The 21,765-nt window shown below is 40.2% G+C and overlaps 1 protein-coding gene across 8 annotated transcripts in view; it reads left to right on the forward strand.

Annotated features, from left to right (window-relative positions):
• Positions 1–21,765, forward strand: part of ZFAND3 (zinc finger AN1-type containing 3) — a 545,448-nt gene that overhangs the window by 455,067 nt on the left and 68,616 nt on the right. For all 8 annotated transcript variants that reach the window (XM_077161675.1, XM_077161677.1, XM_077161678.1 and 5 more), the window contains one exon: positions 9,453–9,620. In XM_077161675.1, coding sequence (XP_077017790.1) covers positions 9,453–9,620 — 168 coding nt within the window. The remainder of the gene's footprint in view (positions 1–9,452; positions 9,621–21,765) is intronic.

Consider the following 21,765-nt stretch of genomic DNA (forward strand, 5'->3'; position numbering starts at 1 on the left):
TTTTTTTTTCCATTTATGGACCTGTGAAATTAGTCCTCTGCTTCCAAAATACAGTGGTAGGACAGTTATTGGATAGACATTTCCATTCCCAAAGGGAGAAACTGGAAGGAGTAAAGGGTCACTTCTCCTGAACAAAGTCTAAAACCCAACAGGAAAAATTCCATTAGGTTTCAAGACTGGAGAACGATTCTTTATAGCTTGAGGCTCTGCCTTCTGGGCCAGAGGAGGCCCTGCTGACTCTTGTCTCTGGGCCTGCCTCACTGGCCTCTGTCTCTGCATTCATGGCTCTTCTCTCAAAGTCATTCTTTATTTTTCCTTGAAGGGTAGCAGTTAGCATATGTTTTTAGCCAAGTAGTTCTATCAGCTTGTTTTCTGCCTGTAGCATCCCAAGTCTGATAGCCTGCTTTCATTTCTTTCTGTTTCATTTCTTCTTTCATTTCATACTGTTTCTGTCATTTTCAGTACAAGATGGCAGTGTTTGTGCTGGTATAACATTCTCAAAAACTTTGTGAGTATCCAGTATATATCAAGGGGATGTATGCCATTTGACAAAAGGGTTCTCCACAGTTCCTTCCTGGGAATAACCCTATCTCAATCCCTTGCTTTTGAGATATTTGATTGGATTTTGAGTCACACCTACCCTTTGCAACATGGATAGGCCAAGAATCTCCCAAATCAAGGGCTGGTTGCTTTTGACTTAACAGTTCCTTCCTCAGTTTATCTCTTTCCTCTCACACTTTGTAAGTGTTAAGGAGAAACCAGGCTGTGCTCTCAACACTGCTGGGAACTCTCCTCAACTAACTAAGTTCAGCACTTGTCAGTTTCTGCTTTCCATGCAACAGTCAAACACAACTCAGCCACGTTTTCTGGCTTTATCAATACTTTATAAAAAGTATTGCCTTTCCTTCAGTGTCCCTTATCTATTTCTGAGACCTCACCAGAAGAACATTTACTGTTCTTTTTTCTACCATATTCCCTTCACAATGATATATATATTCTCTAAGACAATAAAAGCTTTCCCTATCAGGCTTCTTACTTTTATGTGAACTCTTCCTGATTGCCTTTAATATCCATATTTCTACCAATCTCTTGAGGGAAGTCTAGGCTTTTTCTATCAGGTGCCTCAGATTTCTTCCAGTTTCTACCCATTGCCCAATTCCAAAGCCAGTTCCACGTTTTTAAGTATTTGTTACAGCATTATCCCATTTCCCAGTACCAAAATCTGTCTTAGTTTCCTATGGCTGCTGTAACAAATTACCACAAACATGGTGGTTCAAAACAACAGGAACAAACAAAAGAAAATGGGCTTGAAGAGGGCTTCCTGACTTGATTGATTTCAATAATAGAGAAATATTGGCAGTGAAAGCCATGTATGTGCCAGAGTGGACAGATGGACAAATATTTAAGGTTATTGAACATGATAGAAGAACTTAGTTGACCATTGGCATTGTAGTGAGATGTTCACAGTTTGGTCCCCAGACTATGAAATGGTCTTTTAGTTGATACCATTTTTGGTAAAGAAAAGAAGGGAAATGGGGTAATGCTGTAACAAATACTTTAAAATGTGGAAGTGGCTTTGGAATTAGGCAATGGGTATGTGCTGGTTTGAAATGATGTATGTACCCTAGAAAAGCCATGTTTTAATCCTAATCCCATTTTGTAAAGGCAGCCATTTCTTCTAATCCCTATTCAGCATTGTATTTTTGAAACTGTAATTAGAGCATCACCCTGGAGATGTGATTTAATCAAGAGTGGTTGTTAAACTGGGTTAGGTGATGACTTGTTTCCATCCATTTGGGTGGGTCTTGATTAGTTTCTGGAGTCCTATAAAAGAGGAAACATTTTTGGAGAAAGAGATTCAGAGAGAGCAGAGCAGAATGACATAGCCACGAGAAGAAGAGTCCACCAGCCAGCATCCTTTGGAGATGAAGAAGGAACATGCCTGCCAAGGAGCTTCATGAAACAGGAAGCCAGGAGAAGAAGCTAGCAGATGATGGTATGTTCGCCATGTGCCCTTCCAGATGAGAGAGGAACCCTGACCATGTTCACCATGTGCCTTTCCAGATGAGAGAGAAACTCTGATTGTGTTCGCCATGTGCCCTTCCACTTGAGAAGGAAACCTTGAACTTCATCGGCCTTCTTGAACCAAGGTATCTTTCACTGGATGCCTTAGATTGGACATTTCTGTAGACCTGTTTTAATTGGGACGTTTCTCAGTCTTACAACTGTAAACTAGCAACTTATTAAATTCCCCTTTTTAAAAGGCATTCTGTTTCTGGTATATTGCATTCTGGCAGCTAGCAAACTAGAACAGGGTAGAATGGGTAGATTCTGAAAAAAACTGGCCTAAGAAAAACAGAACGTAGGGATAACTAATATGAGCTAGAAATAATCTGTCTACATTACATATAGCTCTTAAATTCAGGATGTACCCTTCATAGAACCTTTTCACACCTTTCCCTTTTCTGCTTCTTAACCACCCTTTCCCCAGCAGAATTTATCACTCCCTGCTCTTTGAGTTCATAGTGTTCTGCTCATATCATTATTATGCTGCTTACTATGCTGTAGGTTTATTTTTATATTTGTTTTTCCTTCTGAATTGTGGCCTCTTTGAGGGGAGAGATCCCTGACATATTCAGTTCTGACTTACCAGTTTCAAGACCAGTACCTGGCACACAGTAAGCGCTTGAGAAATAATTACTGAAGTAGTGACTGTTTGTCATGGTCCTGAACAGAGTGACCTTTAATCTAGGGGCCCTTATAACTAAAGAGATCAAATAAATGGAGGATGTTATTGCATCTTTTGAGTTTGTGATTGTTTTTTGCAAATGAACCTTCCTGGGCTTTTGTTTTTAAACTGGTAAATATTTTCCTTAGGTTTAAAATAAGGGAAGAATTTTAGAGCTAACTGATTGATTTAGCAATGAAGAGTTCCTTATAGCAACTGTTAGCAGTAGAGTAAAGTCAGTCAGAAAGAGAAGGGCAATCAGAAAAAGGCTGAGGCCATTGGAAAGGAGATGATTGGAAGAATGACTTATCTCGCCTTCTAAGACCAACTTAAGTCATAGGGAATGCCATCAGACTATATGAAATCGTGGGCTTACATACTAATAGCTAGCTCATCTCCTAATGTTTGCCTGTGTATCCTCTCTTTGCCAAGGCATAGATTCCAACATCTGGTAGAAACATAATAAAAGCAGTTAGAGGAAGAATGTTCCTCTCCCAACATTGAACAAGAACAATATTGTTCTTGCCAAGGAACAATAGGAACTGAGCTGATTCCACAGTAGTTGCCTTTCACCTGCCCTTACTTGTGCCAACCCTCCAACCATTTGGGCCTGCTGGAAGTTTTGCATTTCTGGGCCTGAATGTGTAACAGAGGATTAAAAAATCCCTACTTTTACAAATTAAAAGATACCATAAGAAAATGGTAAAATCTAGGATTTTGTTAAATTCCACAGGAAAACTAACCAGACTGTTCAAAAAGTCCATGTCATTTGAATTAATGAATGAATGAACAAATGAACACTTTGAGGGGCATACTGTTCAGATTAAAGACTTAACAGCCAAATGAAACTCACATTTTGAATACGGACTGAATATTAGATGCCATTGAATAATTTGTCTTAATTATATAAGGGGTAACATTTTGGTCGTGTGGGATAATGCTCTTATTTTTAGGAGATGTCTATGTTCTGGGGTGAAATATTTTGGTATTTGCCACTTATGTTCAGATGGTTTGGGGTAGAGGATGTGTAAATATGGAGGGAGAGAAGCAGTGTGGCAAATGTTAATTATTGAATCTATATGGCATTTAACAAGTATTTACTTAAGTTTTGATTTTGGGACGGAGAAGGAGACTACCCTCGGAAATCTCTAATAACAAAGGAAGAGGAGAAAATAAACTGGAGGAGGAAGGGGAGACAAGAACAGGGTGACTAATGCATAAGAGTAGTCATACTGCCTGGCAGTTTGAAAAAAACTAACCTCTTTAAAATGGTTATGATCTAAAACATGGTATCTTAGGTGTAATTACCAGTAGTTCAAGCTAGATTGATCTCCATATCATATACAAACGAAAATGATAGCATTCTCCACAAAATTTTAACAATCAACCTCTTCCAAAGACTTGAATTTCTTTCTCTGTCTGTGTAATGTCTTTTAAACAGAGAAGCCTTTCCAGAATTGTTCTAGAACCTTAGGAAGTTAAGAAAGGAGGAGATAATCCCAATCAAAGTGGGTGACAATTTTTTAATGGAGTTTTCTTTCTTGAAGTCTTTGATGACACAGAAAGTAAAATGCCAGGAGAGGATTAATCTAATCCCTGCATACATTCTGCAAGTAAAGCATGGGAAGAAACACTGAGAGCAAGTGCCTGTGACACAGATTTCTTCATGTCTCTTCTATCAGTTTTTTCAGTGAGGATGTGGTATTTTTTGTGGACAGGGGTTTTAGCATCTTAAAGCTCCTTTTAAATGGTCAAAGGAAAGACAGCAGTGATGTGTGAGGGTTCATTAATTATTGTTCTTACTGATGTTTGTACCGGCTGTTGGGATCATAAATGTCAGTCTGTCAGGAGTCTGTGGTAACGTTCTAAAAAAACTGATTGAGTACCTTAAAAGCTGTCATAGAGCCTGAGATTAAACAGATTCATCTCTTTTTCTTAGAAGTAAGGAGAGGTGTGGGTGAAGGGAATAGAAGAAGGCTTCCTTCTCTTTGTGCCACTTTGCTTCTCCCACTCTCCTATTCTAAATCATGAGTGCTGGCTTCTGCAGAGGGCTGGGAGCCTGCCTGAGATGTCAGACGGCCACAGTCGCAGTTAGCAGCCCTGGGCTTTGGAGGCTGCCAGCTGCACAGTGACAGGAGATTAAGAGAGATTGGGATTCAACTCTGACGGGCCTGACACAATTTATTTGGAAATTTTCAGGAGAGACATGAGTAATAAAGACAAGAACAGTGACAGTAAGGAACAAATGTGAATTTCTGTCAGAGACAAAACAGAATTTTAAAAGAAGTAGCTCTGTTTGTTGTCTCCAGTTAAACTTTCCAGTCAAACTATGTCCCAAGTTGAGAATCCTTCCACTTCTTTCTGTGATTGGCTAGAAAAGTCCAATTCAGAGAGTTTCTGTCTTCAGATGATTATATGTTTTTAAAATTACTAGTTTCTCAGTCACAAATAAGCAGAGTTACCTTCAAACATAGGGAGCTGACAGTAAAATATTTTTTCTTAAGACTCTCCTTCCTCATTTAATCATATGTTATTCTTGATTGATTTTCCTTGACTAAAATATCTCATGTGGTATCTTTCTCACGGTGTAAATATTAGTAGGGGAAGGGAGAGGGATCTGGGTGAGTACCACGGACCGTGAACCTGACATGGGAATGTGTGGGTATATCCAGACTAGAGCATGTTCTCAAGAAAAAGCATACCTGAAAAAATCTGCTCTGTTAGCCTTTTGTGAAGGACCTTAATTATAAGTCACTTTTAACTCCTGGGGTGGGAACACTTTCTAGCTTGCCACTACAGCTTCTCCTGCTGCTAATGAGCATGCTCCTTGCAAGGACTTATTTCTTCTGACAGCTAAAGCGGCATGTAAGAATTATTTCAGTTTTCCTTTCTCTCCTCATGTAACCCTTACTGCCCAAGTGCAGAGTATGCAAGTAAACTGTTAAGTGTTTCTTGTCACTGTAAAGGAAATTGAAAATGTCTCAGGCTAATGAGATATGATATTTGTGAGCAAAATATAAATAAAGTTTCATTTATTAAAAAATGTACAGTAGATGAGGGCTCTGTTAGCATTTGTCATTTTGGGGTCTTTCTTTTTAATAATCCTATTCTTATTGACATAATTCAATTATAAATTTTATTTAGTTCATTATTATATAATTAGAATCCCTGCCCTTGACATCTGTTTCTTTTATTTAGGCAACTTACCCAATGGCACAGGTTTCATTAAGCAATTAGCAGAGAAGATATAAATTTCTTATGCAGACATGATGATGATCCTACAGAATGCTATTTCATTAGCTTCTAATTAAAACACTAAGTTGACTTGTGACAAAATACCAAAGAATGGTTTGCTTCACCAGTAAGTTCTATTTAACAGTTACCTTCCTGGATGGCAATATGTGGAGGGTGGCACAGACCATTAACTGTGTGAAGTAAGGTTAACTTAAAACATTACAGCTGTCTTTATGTCTGGGAACAGCTTCTTGATTCTAAAACTAACACATTGTTAGACATTGGTCTGTCTTGGTTTAGAATTGTCTAGACTGTTTCTGTGACTCATGTTCTGTATATGAATGCCTGTGAGCTTAGACTTACAGACGCTAGGACATTGACTCTCAGAGGACTGAGTTGGGTATTAGGATGGCCAGTGTCGTGCAGCCAGAAGCTGTTGGTAGCATCAGAAACCTCCCTTAGAACCCATTATTTGAAGAAAGTCCCATGCCTACCTCCTACCAGAACAGATACTTTAGTAGTTCTTTTTAATATATTGTGGAATTATATGGGACCATGTAGACTTATTCCTTAGTGTTATTACTGAATATACATCAGATAAGATGGGGAATTAGAAGAAAGAGGTCAGGATTAGACTAACCTCCTAACTTCTGTGGGTTCCTTTAAATATATTGTTTGGCAATAACCAATGATGATTATGAGTATGTAAATATGTTTACTGTTTCCGAATGATACAATAAAATATTTTTGTAATACATCACTCCCTTTCTTATTTGAAAATAATTTATTATTGCCACACTGAGATTAAATTGCTTTTTCCTTGTAGTAGTAAAGGTTTGTTCTGGAAACAGGGATGAGTACCATGTAGGTAGACAGCCTGTTAAAGAGTTTGGGACAGACCCATGTGGAAAAGAGCTTTGAATGTGAACTGCATTTCCAGACACACACTTAATTTTGTTAGCTAGTGGTATGAATGAAAGAGGCTCAGGGCCTGAGTAGTCCTCTTTTATCTTAGAGGCATGCTAGCGTCATGTTAGGATTCTCCAGATTTTAACAATATTAATAATGAAGTTTTCAGCTGTCTCCTCAGCTTGTGTGGAACCCTCTCACCCTTCCGACCCTGGGTAAGGGAATTATTAAAAATGCTCCGAATTGAAGGCCCTGTCTCAGATCAAATATTGTTTTTTGTTACGGCTTTTACTCTAGAATTTTTCTTTTCCTGTTACAAATGTGTGTGTTTGTCTAAATAGGGTTATTAATACAAACAGTGCCATAGCTGGTTTGTAAAACAGGGCTCCCCAGAGAGCAGTGTGGCTCACACAAGGCACCTTCCTTTCAGCCGGCTGCTTTGTAATAATTTACATTTAGATTGTTGTTCTTGTAGAGAAAGGGGAAGGAGGCCTCGCATATCTGTGGTTGCCTCAGTCACCACACCAAGTGGGTCTGGACAGCTTCACTTGGCAGAGCTGGGACAAAGGTGGAACTTGCTTTCAGTTGTTTTCATTGAGAGCATTGTTTAGTTGGTTTGTATTAGGGGAAAATGTCATATAGGACTGGAAGAATTAAGTGAGATGAAAAATGAAGTTTATAGTTGCTAAGAATGGTGCATGCCTTCTGTTTGTCAGTGCACAGTGTGATGGGATGGGGATCAATAAGCAACTGTTCCTGCATCACTGTAGGTACCCATGGATGCTTTTTGGTGAAGTGCAGCATCTTCTTCACACAAAGGGAGGTTGGGAAATTTTAATAAATACATCCAACAGACTACAGATTATCACTGCAGCCACTTTAAATAGGGAATCAGGATGGACTAGGAGAAGATTCATTCACTTGAGAAATACGTATTGACTTGTAGGCAGGTGAAATTTCCTTCCCTCCTGGTGCTTACATTCTCCTGGAGGAAATATAAAAGATATGTGGTATGGAAGAATATAAAGCTGAAAAAGGAGCAGATGAGGGGATGTGCTAGAGGGATGGAGGGAGGTGGTTGTCCAGATAGGATGATCAGGGAAGAAAATGTGACTTTGGTGCAAAGGCTTAAAAGAGATGAGATCCCTTCTAGATCTGGGTGGAGAGTACTCCAGACAGAGGGAACAGAAAGTGCAAAGGTCATGCATGAGTCAAGAAACAATAAGGAAGAGAATAGAGTGGATGGAGCAGAGGGGGAAACTGTAGTAGAAGTTGAGGTGAAAGAAGTGGGGATATGGGTGGAGTACAAATCAAAAGCAGGGACTTTTGAAGGTTGTAATATTTGAACTTTTATTCTGAGATGGGGAGCTATTGGAGGGTTTTGAGCTGAAATGTGATGTGATTCTAACTTGAGTTTTAACAGGATCACTCGGGCTGCCTTGTGAACAGACCGATTGTAGGGGCAAAGGGGCAAGCAGGGAGACCAGTTAAGAGGATTTTGTACTAAGCTAGATGAAATGGTGATGATTTTGACCAAGATGGGTAGTGTAGGTGGTGAGAAGTGGTCTCTGGATTTATATTGAAGATTAGTTTAGGCGATTCCTCTTTCAGGGGGTGTTTTAGCACAAACCATTTTGAAATCTTGGTGTAGCCTTAGTTAATCAGAGGTGCATCCTCAGCATGCAGTGGTTTCTATTCCAAGAATGCAGAGCCCCCAAGTCCGGCTTTTTTTTTTTTTTTTTTTTTTTTTTAAGGCAAGAGTTATTTATAGCCTACTTGCAATGTGGACTTCCTGCATTTTAGTTATTTTTAATAAGGTGATGAAAAAACCCAAGTTGTCACACACTGTACCTCCTACTACCTACCAGTCTGGTGCCAACCCTAGGGTTTATGGTGCCAAGCATTGCCTCTGTACTACCCCTACCCCACAGTGGAGACCATGGGGCAGCTTGTTGTGAACGTGAGGATGCTCCTTCACTTCGGAATGAATTTTCTATTATAGAACCTGATTTTTATGTAGTTGTATTTGGGAGTAGAAACTTCAGTATTTTTATTAGAGAAGATTATGGATCACTCACCAAACACTGGCTTTGCATGTGGAATTGTCTTGACCATAGCAATGTAAAGGACTGTAGACATAGTCCCTTCTTTGAAGAGTTACAGTCTACTTGAGGATAAGGAAATACCCAAGAAGTGGTAAGTAACCACTGTAAGCAGTAAATGGCTAGGGCCCAATGAAAGGGGTACAGATAAAGTGAGGATCTTGTTTCTAGCTTAAATGGTCTCCTTATGGAGTCTTAGCTGTTTTTAAAAGCAGCAACATAGAACTGATTTGGAGTCATTCCCACCCTCCTTTCCAAGTTCAGACCTTGCTTGTCTTTAGAAGTCATGCCTAAATGCACACACTTGTCACAGTTTGTGCAGTATGAACCAGGGAGTCAGACTTGTTTTCTTGCTCACACTGGTTCTGTTCCTGGAAAAGGGCAGCAGCCCAGTTGGAAGAATGCCTGTAGTATGCTGACCAGCTGAGCTTGCCAGGCCAGGCACTAACCATGATGCCCAAATATGTTGTTTTGCTCAGATTCACAGTCTGAGAATGAGGCTTCACCAGTGAAACGACCACGACTGCTGGAGGCTACCGAACGGTCTGAGGAGACCACTCGATCGAAACAGAAGAATCGACGTCGGTGCTACCAGTGCCAAACCAAACTGGAGCTTGTGCAGCAGGAATTAGGATCATGTCGTTGTGGTAAGCTTCTCACCCAGTGGCATGATGTTGATTGTGTCCTTGACACCTTGGCAAAGCTTTGTAAATTATTCCTTAAAAGGTTAAGTCCTTTATTCTTCTCCTGAATACTTCACTGCAAAGCTATAGGTGTGGAGCTTGAGAAATCTGGAGTTAGACAATTCTTACTTCCAAACACCCTTTATTTCCTCTCATACATACAAAAAAGGAAAAAATACCCCCCAACTACTCATACATATTTCTTCAGAGTTGCACTGTCACTGTCTCCCTATTGCTGTCAGTGTCTCCCTATTACCTGTTACTCTGGTTCCCTCCCACTTATGACTTATGTAGAAAGTAACCAAACCAATTAAATTAATTTGGAATGAGCTTTTTACTACTTAAGATAAATGAAAGATTTTCCCCCCGTATCCCTTTTAAAACAAAATTTGCTTAGAAAATTATTTTCTTTGAACCATAATCAGTTTATACCTTAAAAGTAATCTTTCCTTCTCTATTCTCCAGTGTAATATCAATTCTTAGAAATTGCTGCACAGAGGTATATTTTTTAAAAACTTTATGCCTATCCACAGCAGAATAAAACCTTTCCCTCCCCTTGACCATAGATCATATCACGTAAGATAAAAATTGTATAGCTGCATTATTTTAGGCTGACTTAGTTTTCTTGTCCCTGTTTCCATTTTTATTTTTAAAGCTTAGTATTTGTATTAGTTAGGGTTCTCTAGAGAAATAGAATCAACAGGGAACACTCGCAAATACAAAATTTATAGAAGTGTCTCACGTGACCACGGGAACACAGGGTCCAAAATCTGCAGGGCAGGCTGTGAAGCCGAAGATTCCGATGGAGGGTCTGGACGAACTCCACAGGAGAGGCTTGCCAGCTGAAGCAGAAAGAGAACCTGTCTCTTCTGAATCCTCCTTAAAAGGCTTCCCGTGATTAGATTAAGCATCACTCATTGCAGAAGACACTCCCCTTAGCTGATTACAAATGGAATCAGCTGTGAATGCAAATGACATGGTCATGATTTAATTCTATGAAATGTCCTCATTGCAACAGACAGGCCAGCACTTGCCCAGACAAACAGGTACCACCATTTGGCCAAGTTGACACATGAACCTGACCATGACAGTATTATAAAATTGTTCTGTGGGACGGAGCTGCTATTAGATAGACTTTGAGGCCTGGCTCTAGCTTCTGAGAATCCTATACCCTTTGCCTTGAGGGCACAGCTGTGGAAGCCCCCTTTTGCCTCTGGGATAGCTCCGATACCTTAAGAGTATTCTTACTGGCAGTCAAGAATAAATAATCTAGTTCACTCAGCAGTTATAAAGTTGTAGTCACTGGGAGTCTTTCATCTTCAGAAGAGACAGCTTTCACAGCACCTATCCTTGAATAATCTGCCCTGTTGGAAATGAGAAGGAAAGGAGGTAGTGTCAGCTTCTCATGGAAGCTAAGTTGGAAGTCCTGTTCCTGTCATGACCAGATGCCTATTTGCTGCACACACTTTGTGTGTATGGTACTTAACAAAAAAGTATATATTCAACTACAGAAACGGAGATTAGATAGGGAGTCCCAGTGTCACTGAGAAGTTTTTATTTTAGTTTGGTGTTTAGTTATGCTGTTAAGTACTTGTGAGAAAATGGGAAGATGGTTAAGAATAAAAGGTGGTAGAAGAACTGTTTGCAGAGTTTTCAGACTTCAGTTGTATTTGTTCACGTGGGGGATTGACCAGTGAACCCAGAACCTTATTCTTAGACTGTTTTTTTTGATTGAGGAGAACCCTGCCAGGTAATTTGGAATTCTTGGTGAGGTAGGATAGGAATACTATGCTTAGCCAAGGAAACTTTAGGATGGGTAACCAACCTTGCCCCAGACTGAAGGATTTATCTAATCCTTTGTGGTTCACAGATTCTTGCTTTAGTCTTCCCATGAACTGTGGGGGATTTTAGCAGTTTCCTCTGTTAACTTTGTTGTGAATCCTTCCTGGATGTTTTGCCTATTGCTTTTACAACACATTCCTTTGGTTGCTCCTAAATTAGATTTTGGGGATTTTCTGTTACCTTATCCTGGATACCTGAATCCTGGGTATTGACATAGGATTTGCCATAGTGAATCAAGCAATTGCTCCATCAAGTATCTATCTTTCCTCTAGCAGTGCCTAATATCTCTTCTCCTTGTCAGGCAAGCATGAAAATTCTCAGTTAAGCACTCAGAGATCCAGAAGTATTATAAACAAGTCTCTAGGTTTACCCTTCACCTTGATGCAACCACCTAATTTCCTAGGGTCTTAAGTACCCAGGTGTAAGAATCTAAAGACATATGTTAGACGGTTTCATGTGCTCTTAAGTCTAACTTGACTGTCTCTGGTAACTGTAGATTATTCTGCTGTGTTCTCCACTCTCTTGGATAGAAGGCTAGATTTCTAAATACTTACTACATTGGGTTTGCCACAGATATACATTCTTTCTAAATCATACAACATGTAGTTTGTTGACTTGTACACAATTCTAAGTGTATACATGTAGGAGATTCGACCTTTCTGCTGGGGAAGGTAAGAAAGCCCTGAACTTTCTGTAGTCATCCAGATGTAAGCTTCATAGACCTGAGAGTTCATTTTGGCCCACTGAAAAGACTACACCTGTGTACCCATAAAAATGACTGAGTCGATGCCACACTTTAAAGATGAAGGACAGCAGTGGGACTGTCCTCTGGGACTGACTTCTTAGATCACTAGGAAGCCTTTTTCCTTGTGGATGCATGGTGTTAGATATGTAATTGCTGTGAAAGGTTTTAGAGGAGAGGGGTAACACAGTAATTTACTACTGAAAGGGACGACTCAGGAAGGTGGTTTGAACTTAAACAGAACATTTCTTCACTGCAGAAAATCTTTATATATATATATATATCCACAATCTTTTTTTCCATTCCCCTTCCACTCTATATAGGTTATTAACTGCTGACAAGAAATTCATATCATAAATAATGCTTAAGAGCTATTGCTATATAAATTGAATGTGTTATGAATTGTGATGGGCCTTTTTGTAGCATTCACTGCCTAGAGGAGGAAGAACAGAGGATGTCATTTTCATTAATTTCTAATGAGGTGTCAATTAAAGGCAGGGAAGATTCTCCGAAGCAAAGAGTGGCCAAGCTCTCCTGAATCCTCTGCCCTGGGGCTGTCATCCAACCACTGCCTGTAAAGCCTTCTCTAAAAATTCCATTAAACTACAGTCTCATCGAGAGCACACGCAGACACATTCAGCTTTCCTTTGATCTTCAAAAGGGCAATTTGTTAGGCAAGTTCTGAGCCTTCTCACATAGAGAACGGCTAAAGGTGATAGGAATTGTTAATTGCTGAGACACTCCATGGGCTTTCAGAATGACAGTGAATTTTGAAGATGAATTCTTCTCTGCTTCACTGTGCTTGGATAACCTTTAAATCAGCAATACCAAAGTAACACCCCTTTCCTGTGAAATCTGTGGGCGTGTGAATTAGAAAAGGCATGTGGTGAGACTGGGATGATACTCTGTATCCTTGAGTATCTTCAGCAGTTTAACTTCTCAAAATAGAAAACAGTTGCATAAAAATGGATTTGTTTCATTTTCTACTCAGTAGGCAAATTACTCCTTTTTTTTATTTGGGGAGCTGTCTCCCCAAATTCCACCTAGGGGATGTTCTTCTAAAACCTGGCCATCCTCATCAGATCTGAGCCACATCAAAGCCCGTGAATGCTCTATTTTCTAAGCAGATCTTGTATGATACACATACCATGGCCTGTTAGTCACTGCACATTGCTTTCCAGAACCACAGAATTAATTTTTAAACACAAATCTGAGACCTTACATAAGTTGCTACATATTTTCAAATGATAATGACTTAACAAACTAAGCAGATATGCTCCCTTTTGGGACAACTGTGCTTTTACTAACCTCCTGAATAATCAGACTTCCTTTAATGGTTTCAAAATAAATTTTCTACTCAGATTAAAAATTCAGAATAATACTTTACCTGAAGCCTTTGGAGTAGTTTATCATCTCCAGTGCCTCAGTAGTCACCCCTTATTCACTGTTAAACCAAATTCAGCAAGCATTTATTGAGAGAAGACAATGCACAAAGCATTTTGCTAGATTTTTTTGAGGAATATAGATGAAAGCTCCTTTAGGAGCTCAGAGTCTAGGTCAGTTGGTCTCTTCATTGGCATCAGAATCACCTGGAGGATTTGTTAAAACATGATTTGCTGGGTCCCACCTCCCAAAGGTTCTGATTTAGTAGATCTGGAGCGGGTTCAAGAAGGTGCAGTCCTAACAAGTTCCCAGGTGATATTAATGCTGTTTGCCCAAGACCACACTTTGAGAACCACTGCTGTAAGTAGTTCCCAGCTTTTTAAAAATGGGATGTCTAGGGTGGTGCAATGGTGGCTCAGTGGCAGAGTTCTCACCTGCCATGCTGGAGACCTGGGTTTGATTCTTGGTGCCTGCCCATGCAAAAAAAAAAAAAAGAGAAAAAGAAAATGGGATGTTTAGGCCCCAACCTAAACAGTTACATCAGAAAAAGTCCTTAGTAGTGGTTGTTTTAAACTTTTTATTTGGAAATATATATTTAATATTTTTTTAACCTGAGCTACTTGAGTAAATTGCAAGTAAGCATCGTAACCCTTTACCCCTGTATATTTCAGTGCATGTTTCCTAAGAATAGGAACATTATATAAGCACAGCAACAGTTATCAAATCTGTCTGTGTTCTGATTTTGTCAGTTGATTCAGTAATGTCCTTTATAGAAGTCTTTTCTCCCCCCTTCAAGCCAGGACCCAGTCCATATCAGGTATTGCATTTAGTTGTCATGTCTCTTTAGATTCTTTTAATCTGGAAATTTTCACAGCCTTTCTTTGTCTTGTATGATACTGAAATTTTTTAAGAATACAATCTCTCTATGCCTCCCCAAACACACATCGGGTTTGTCTGGTAATTCTTCATGGTTGAATTCAGGTTATATATTCCTGGCCAGAATTCTATATATAACAATGTTTTGTCCGCCTCAGGATCTCACATCAGGAAGCACAGATCTCCATCAGGCCCTCATTGCTGATGTTAATTTTGATCACCCACCAGGGTGTTGGCCAGCTTCTCCACTAATAACTATTTTTTCCCTTGCAACTAATCAAGAATCTATGAAAAACACATGCATATATCCTACTTATCCAAATTTCTGCCTAAATTTAGCATCCATTGACAATCTTGTGTGAACCAATCTTTACTAGATGATTGCAAAATGTCCTACCACATTTACTGTTTGTCACTTAACATTCTTTTGTGAGAGCCTTCCCGTCTTCCCCATTTATTTATTCATTCAATCTTTCATTCACCACCTACACATATGTACGTATATTTGTTTGTTTATTATTGGTATGGATTTATGGGCTCCTGTTTTTTTTTTCAGTGTTTTATAACTGAAGTGTATATATAATTATACATCTAGCACAGGGCCTGGTACATGGTCAGTACCAAGTAAACATTGGTTCAGTAAAGGAAGGAGGGGATGATAGTGCTGCCTTCTTTGCATGTGTCCCTCCTTCTACATGATCATGGGCCTCACCCACTGTCGTACATGCTAATATTACAGTGTCTGGTGGATGCCTGGGAGACAGGTGACACTGATCTGTGGTGAACTCCACCTGATGGCTGTCTTCTACAGTGGCCCCCTGCTTCACATAATCAAAGGCAGACCTGCCTCATTTACAGAAGTCTCTATGCTTCTGATGGGTTCTCCAGAAAAAAATACTTTGTGACTGCAAGGGAGCTAGGGAGAGTTTACCATGAAGATGCTACATGCTCTCCTCCTACCAGTATTTTCCATTAGATATTAGTTAAAATACTTTCTTTTGATGCCATGGAAATGGATTTTCTTAGGACATGGTATGGCAGGTAGCAGGTGGTGTCCATTGCCATTGAAGACAGGTCCTAGAGTCGAGAGGGCTTACTCTAGCAGTAGCCCTATTTTTTACTAGAGGAGATGAGCCCCGGCCTCTATTTCTGGATTATGAGAACACCTGCTGTACAGCAGCTGGCCACTGCTCTACACATATTCAAACTCTTCCTTCTTGAACAGTGTTTGCCTGGTAACCTCAGGTGATGGACACTGTGAGAGAAGTGCTTTGAGTCAGTACACAACGGTTTTGCACATCCTTGTGATTAATATATAGGATGGCGTGTTTTCTTGGACTGTTTGCTGTAGTGTTACACATATAGCCAGGAAGGGGCGGGGGGAGCTCCAAATTTACAAATTAAAGGGTGAGGTTTGTATTAATACTTTTGCATCAGTTAAATTGTTCTTCCCTTAAGCTGGACTGTTAACCCCAAGATTAATTTTTCATGGGATCTGGAGTGACTGAAATACCAAGGCAGAGTAGGAAATGGATGTCAGTGGGAACCTCTGTGATTATGTTCAGTTCTTCATTATCTGTACCTAGCTCATTTGATCACGAGCTACAGCAAAGTTGTAATTCCAGGAGAGCATCTCATGCCATCTTGGCCATTTCTGGGTTTCTTCTCAGAGTGAGCTCAGTGAAGATAGGCTTATATTAATAATGGCAGTAGAAAAGCACAATTAAGAAAGTAAACCTGCTACTACACAAAATACATCTGCAGCCAGACAGTAATTGTTTTTAGATTGTTTTTTGCTGTTTCCTGCTCACCCAAGTACTTTGAAGTAAGCGGGTGGTGATCCTCTCCAGTAGACTGGTGAGGATGAGGGGCACAAAGAGTTAACAGTATTAAATATTCTTTTGTCGTTAGAAGTAATTTTCTTTTTTTTTTTTTCCAACATGGGCAGGCACCAGGAACTGAACCCGGGTCTCTGGCATGGCAGGCGAGAACTCTGCCTGCTGAGCCATCGTGGTCTGCCCATTTTCTTCTATTTTTAATGAGTCAAATTTTGACTCAAATTACTTGTTCATTTATTCTACTAATCTTTATTGAGTTCTAGAGAAACAGCATGGAATAAAACTGACAAAGTCCCTGGCCTCTTGTGCTTTTACTCTTTGGAGAAGCAATGACCAAGGGAACAGATAAGTTAATTTCTGATAGGAGTAGCTGACACAGTGTAATAGAATGACAGAGAATGATGAGGGAAAGGGGGAGCCACAGCCGGGATAGGGGGCCTGCATCTGGGCTACTGTAGATGAGATGGTCAGAGAGGGCCTTTAATTATGGAGGTGGAAGCTGAGCTAAGGATGTAAAAGTTGAGAGACCCATCTTTTCAGAGAGAAAGAGTCTCTGGACATAGGAACAAATGGCATATCTGAGGAACAGAGAGCTGGCCAATGTGGTTGGAGTATGGTGCTTGAGAGGGGAGAGGTTGGCAAGAATCAGATGAGGGCTTGTAGGGATGGGGGGTTGTCAGCCTTTGCAAGAAGTTTGAATATTATTCTAAGCAAAGTGGGAAGGCTTCGAAGGGTTTTAAGCAAAGGAGTGACATGATCTGATTTACATTTAAAAAATATTCCTCTTAGTGATAAACATAAATGCATGTATATACATAGACTCTGAAGAATACATGAACATTAGTAGTGGTGGTTATTTTGCCTCTGGGCAGGGTAACTGAGAGAATGGAATAGAAGAGAGACTTACTTTTTTGCTGAATATCCTTTTGAACAATTTGAATTTTTATTATATTTAGTATTCCCTATCCAAAGCAGCAAAAGCAGAAGCAGAATGACTCACTGTGGGCTCTACCAAGAAATGATAGAGGCCTCACTGTGTTCCAGCCATGTTAACCTTCTGTTTCATCAAGATATTGAGCTAATTCCTGCCACAGGACTTTTGCATGAAGATGGAGAGAATCAGGGAGGATTTATGATATCATGTACAGATTAAATCCTTTATGAACATTAATAAAGTGAATGTAAGGAGTGAGGGAAAGAGGGAATCAGGAATGAGTGCAGGCTTTGGCTTGAGCATTTGGTGGATATGGGGCCATTTACTGAATCAGGGAGGATTAGAAGATGAACTGATGTTCGGGTCAAGAGGATTAAGAGTTCTGTTTTGAATATGTTGTGGTTGAGATTCCTATTAGCCAATCAAGCTAGGTGTCAAGTAGGCAGATATAATAGTTTGGAACTTAGGAGAAGAATTCATGGATGGAAATATAAATTTGAGAGACATTAGCATTTAGATTCTACTTAAAGCCTTGGGTCTAGGTGAAATTACTTAAAGGAGAGAATATAGAAGGAGAAAATGCAGGAGGATTGCATTCTAAGGTGATTTTTAGAGGAGAAACCAGTGAAGGATTCTAAGAAAGCAGCCAGTGGAAAGCAAAATCAGTTAAGTGTTCCAAGAAAGCGGGAAAAGTGGGTAAAAGCTGCTGAGGGTGGGGGACAAGGGATATTGCATTTGGCCACTTGAGCTCTTGCTTGACCTCTACTTGTCCCCTGAGGTTCAAAAAACAGTCTGTTTGTAATTAACTTCGCATTCATTCACTCAACCAAACTTTCTTTGAACCAAACACTGTTTGAGGCCAAAAAAGATGTGATTATAGAAACATGGTCCTTGCCTTCATGAGATCTAGTCAGGGAGTCATGTTAAATAAAAATTGTATAAATGACCCTAAATTACAATTGTGGTGAGGGCTGTAAAGGAAAAATCCAAGTTGAAAACCCTGATGTCATTTGAGGGTCTAGGAAGTTCTCCCTGAGGAAGAGACATTGAAGCTGAGAGACATTGAGAAATAAGCAAGAATTTAGTTAAGAGATGTTTCTTTAGAACATAGAGTGCAAAGAATGAGTGTCACAAAGGAGTGAAAGAGGCAACTGGGAATGATATCATGCTAAGGATGGTGACATTCTTATTGTATTGTAATCTATAAGAAACCATTAGAGGTTTAAGTAAGAAAGTGAGGTGATCACAGAGGGGGTTTATATCTAAGCACTTTGTTGTAAGGAAGATGGGTTTGCGTGGGGTGACTACCTAGAGGCAGCTATTTGCAGTACCTTCTGCAATAGAGATGCAAAGAAGAAGGAGGATTTGATTTTTGGAAATAGGATCCACAGGACTTGGTAATTGAATGTGAAGAGTGAGGAGGATATCAGTGATGACCCCGGCTTCTGCCTTAAGCCACTGGCTGCATAGTAGCCCCAGTCTCTTAGGATGGGAGACACTGAAGGAGAAGCAGGTTTGTGGAGAAATAGCAATACCATTTTGGTCATCCTAAGTTTGAGCTACCCAAGATACCAACTGTAAGTAATTGAGTACATGAGCATGGTACTCTAAAGAGAGATCTGGACCAGAGAGAGAAATTCCAGAACTGTTAGTATGTATAGTTAGAATTTTAAACCTTGCACAGGAGTATAGTGAAAGACACAAAGAAGGTCTAACAATGAATTATTCTAATGTTTAAAAAAAGAACTACCAGAGAAGGAGAAGGAAAACAAGGAGAGTAGGTGTCAGAGTCCCCAGGAGAGGCCAGCTATTCCAGATGCTGTAAATTTGAACTGAAACGGGTCCATTGGATTTAGCAATTTTCAGGCTCCATTAAGGGGTGTTTTTTTTTATGTAGACTGTAGCCATTTGGTGAAGTCCTCTGTCTAAGCCCTCTCCTTAGCCACCCCCTAAGTAAAATGGAAGTGAACTGAGAGTTAGTTTCTTTTCTGTCCATTCAGTGAGGAATTTAACTGATCCATAGTCTGACTTCAAATTTGAATTCAGGTCTGTGGCAAGAACATTCCTCTTACACACACACACACACAACAGTGGACAGCAGAAGTTGTGGGACTTGTGATTTTAAAGCTCACTTTTTGTAGACTTAGAGAGAGGCATGCCTATACTCTTAAACTCTTCAGAATAATCTTTTTGCATGATTGTGGTGCAACCAAGAAGCATGTAGAAAGACTTTTTGTTCATATAGGAAGCACATAAAACAAGTGTACCTGACACTGGCACATTTTGGGTAAAAATAAAGATTGTTTGAAGAATGTCTACAACTCATTCCTTTCTTTGGCTCTTCCTTTCACTACAGCTTCCAGATTCTATCAGGGAAATAGCACTTTGAAACATGGTCAGTACGTGACCAAACTTGTAAGCATGTATGCTCTGCCTCTGCTTGTGAGAGAACCTCACAGAAGTCTCAACTGAACCTGTGGAGTAGCCCCCACAAGAATAGAGAAGTTGCTATCTGTTATCCTTGAAAAGTTCCCATGTCCCTTTCACAGTCTCCCCAACCACTGAGTGCCTACCAGCCCCCCCTGTGCAGTCTTCTTATATTTAAATCAGATTTCTCTAGAATTTGCATATCTTAAACAGAAATTGTAACTGAGCTTGTTACTTAGCATGCATTTACAGTCTGTACAAACAGGTTTGTGGGTTTTTGGAGAGAGAGAGAGAGAGAGAGAGAGACCTGTGCATGATAAGTTCAGAGGAAGGAGATTTCCGTGTTTATTTTCCTTTGTGTCTAGCAGTGACTTCTTAAAGGAGAAAGGATTTTGTGCGTTCACCAAAAGAGAAGGGTGTCCAAGTCTGTACAGAAAGGTAAAAGAGAACTGAACGAAAAAGACATATGGGTAGAGGAGGAAGGAACTTCCTGAGGAACCTGACTAAGGCAGGGGGCAGTCATAGTCTTGAAACCAAACAGTTGTTTTACTTTGCGAGCCAGAAAGATGTCAACATCTAAGAGTCCTCAAAACAGCATCACTTCCATGCCTATGTTTCGTGTGCATTGTTTAATGCCTGCAACAACCCCATTTTATATGAGAGATGATTGAACCTCTGAAACACAAACATCAAAGTGATACAGCCAGAATTTGAATCCAGTAATTGAGTTCTGTTTTATTTTACAAGCTGCCAGAATGGAATATACCAGAGACAGAATGGCTTTTAAAAAGGGGAATTTATTAAGTTACAAGTTTACAGTTCTAAGACCATGAAAATGTCTGAACTAAGGCATCCAGGGAAAGATCACTTGATTCAAGAAAGGCCGCTGAGTCCAGAACACCTCTGTCAGCTGGGAGGGCACATGGCAAGGTCTGCCAGCTTTCTCTCCTGGCTTTTCCTTTCATAAGGATTCCCCGGGGGTTTTCTCCTTTTGTATCTCCAAAGAGCTCTGGCTGTTTGGGCTCTCTCAGTTCTATTGGCTCTAAACCTTTTTCCAAAATGGTTCCCTCTTAAAGGGCTCCAGTAAACATCTCCATCTTGCATGGGTGGAGACACATCTCCATGGAAACCATCTAATCAAAAGTTACTACCCACAACTGGGTGGGTCACATCTCCATGGAAACAATAAAAAAAAAGATTCCACCAGCAATATTGAGTTAGGCTTAAAGGATATGGCTTTTCTGGGGTACATAATAGCTTTAAACTGGCACATGTTCCAAAGCATTCACTCATCACCGGATTAACCTGAAAAAGCACTTGATATTCACCTGCTAAGGGACCTGCAATGGCAGGAGTGAGTCTAAGTCACAATTCTCTCCCAGTGTGGTCTCTGGTCTTTGTATTCCCCTACGGCATACCACCCCCACTCCCCACCCCCAGCATGTAGATCAAAAGGCTAGCAGAGGGAAGCCGGCAAAGTGCTCCTTTCTTTTCCAGTTGCTCTTCTGGAGAGAGATGTTTGGTGTATCATTTACAACCTGCTGCCGCCCGACTGTAGTGCCACTTGGACATTCTCCACTGGGAGGAACTGGCCCTTGCCTAGAAAGGAACTTTCAGGGATGGCTACACAGGCCACAGACCCTGGGGAGCTGTGTCAGGAGCCTGGCAGTTGAGATGCTCTGTGGGCCCAGGCTGTAACCTTGACAGCTCTTGGTGGAATGAGTGTGGCCTCTTGCCTCACCTCCACTGCAGCTTTGGAGCTGGATTTCTAAGAGTCTGCTCAGTTTGAGAAGATAATCTTTTAAAGGACAAGGAAATGCTAAAAGAGAAAGCCAAACTTATCAGGAGCTTGCTGAAAAGAGCATAAGGTCACCTAAGTTTCCTGCCAGCAAATCATTAATCTCTTGAGATCCATATAGAGGTGGGAGGAGTGGGAATGTGCAGAGAAGAGGCCAGGAGTGCAAGTGCCTCTTACAATTTTTTTGGACACTAAAAACTGCCCCAGGTACCATGGATTAATGTCTCCTGCTTACAGTCACTGAAATGAAATGATGTTTGAAGGAGGAA

Source organism: Tamandua tetradactyla, chromosome 5 (assembly GCF_023851605.1).
Source record: "Tamandua tetradactyla isolate mTamTet1 chromosome 5, mTamTet1.pri, whole genome shotgun sequence".
NCBI lineage: Eukaryota > Metazoa > Chordata > Mammalia > Pilosa > Myrmecophagidae > Tamandua > Tamandua tetradactyla.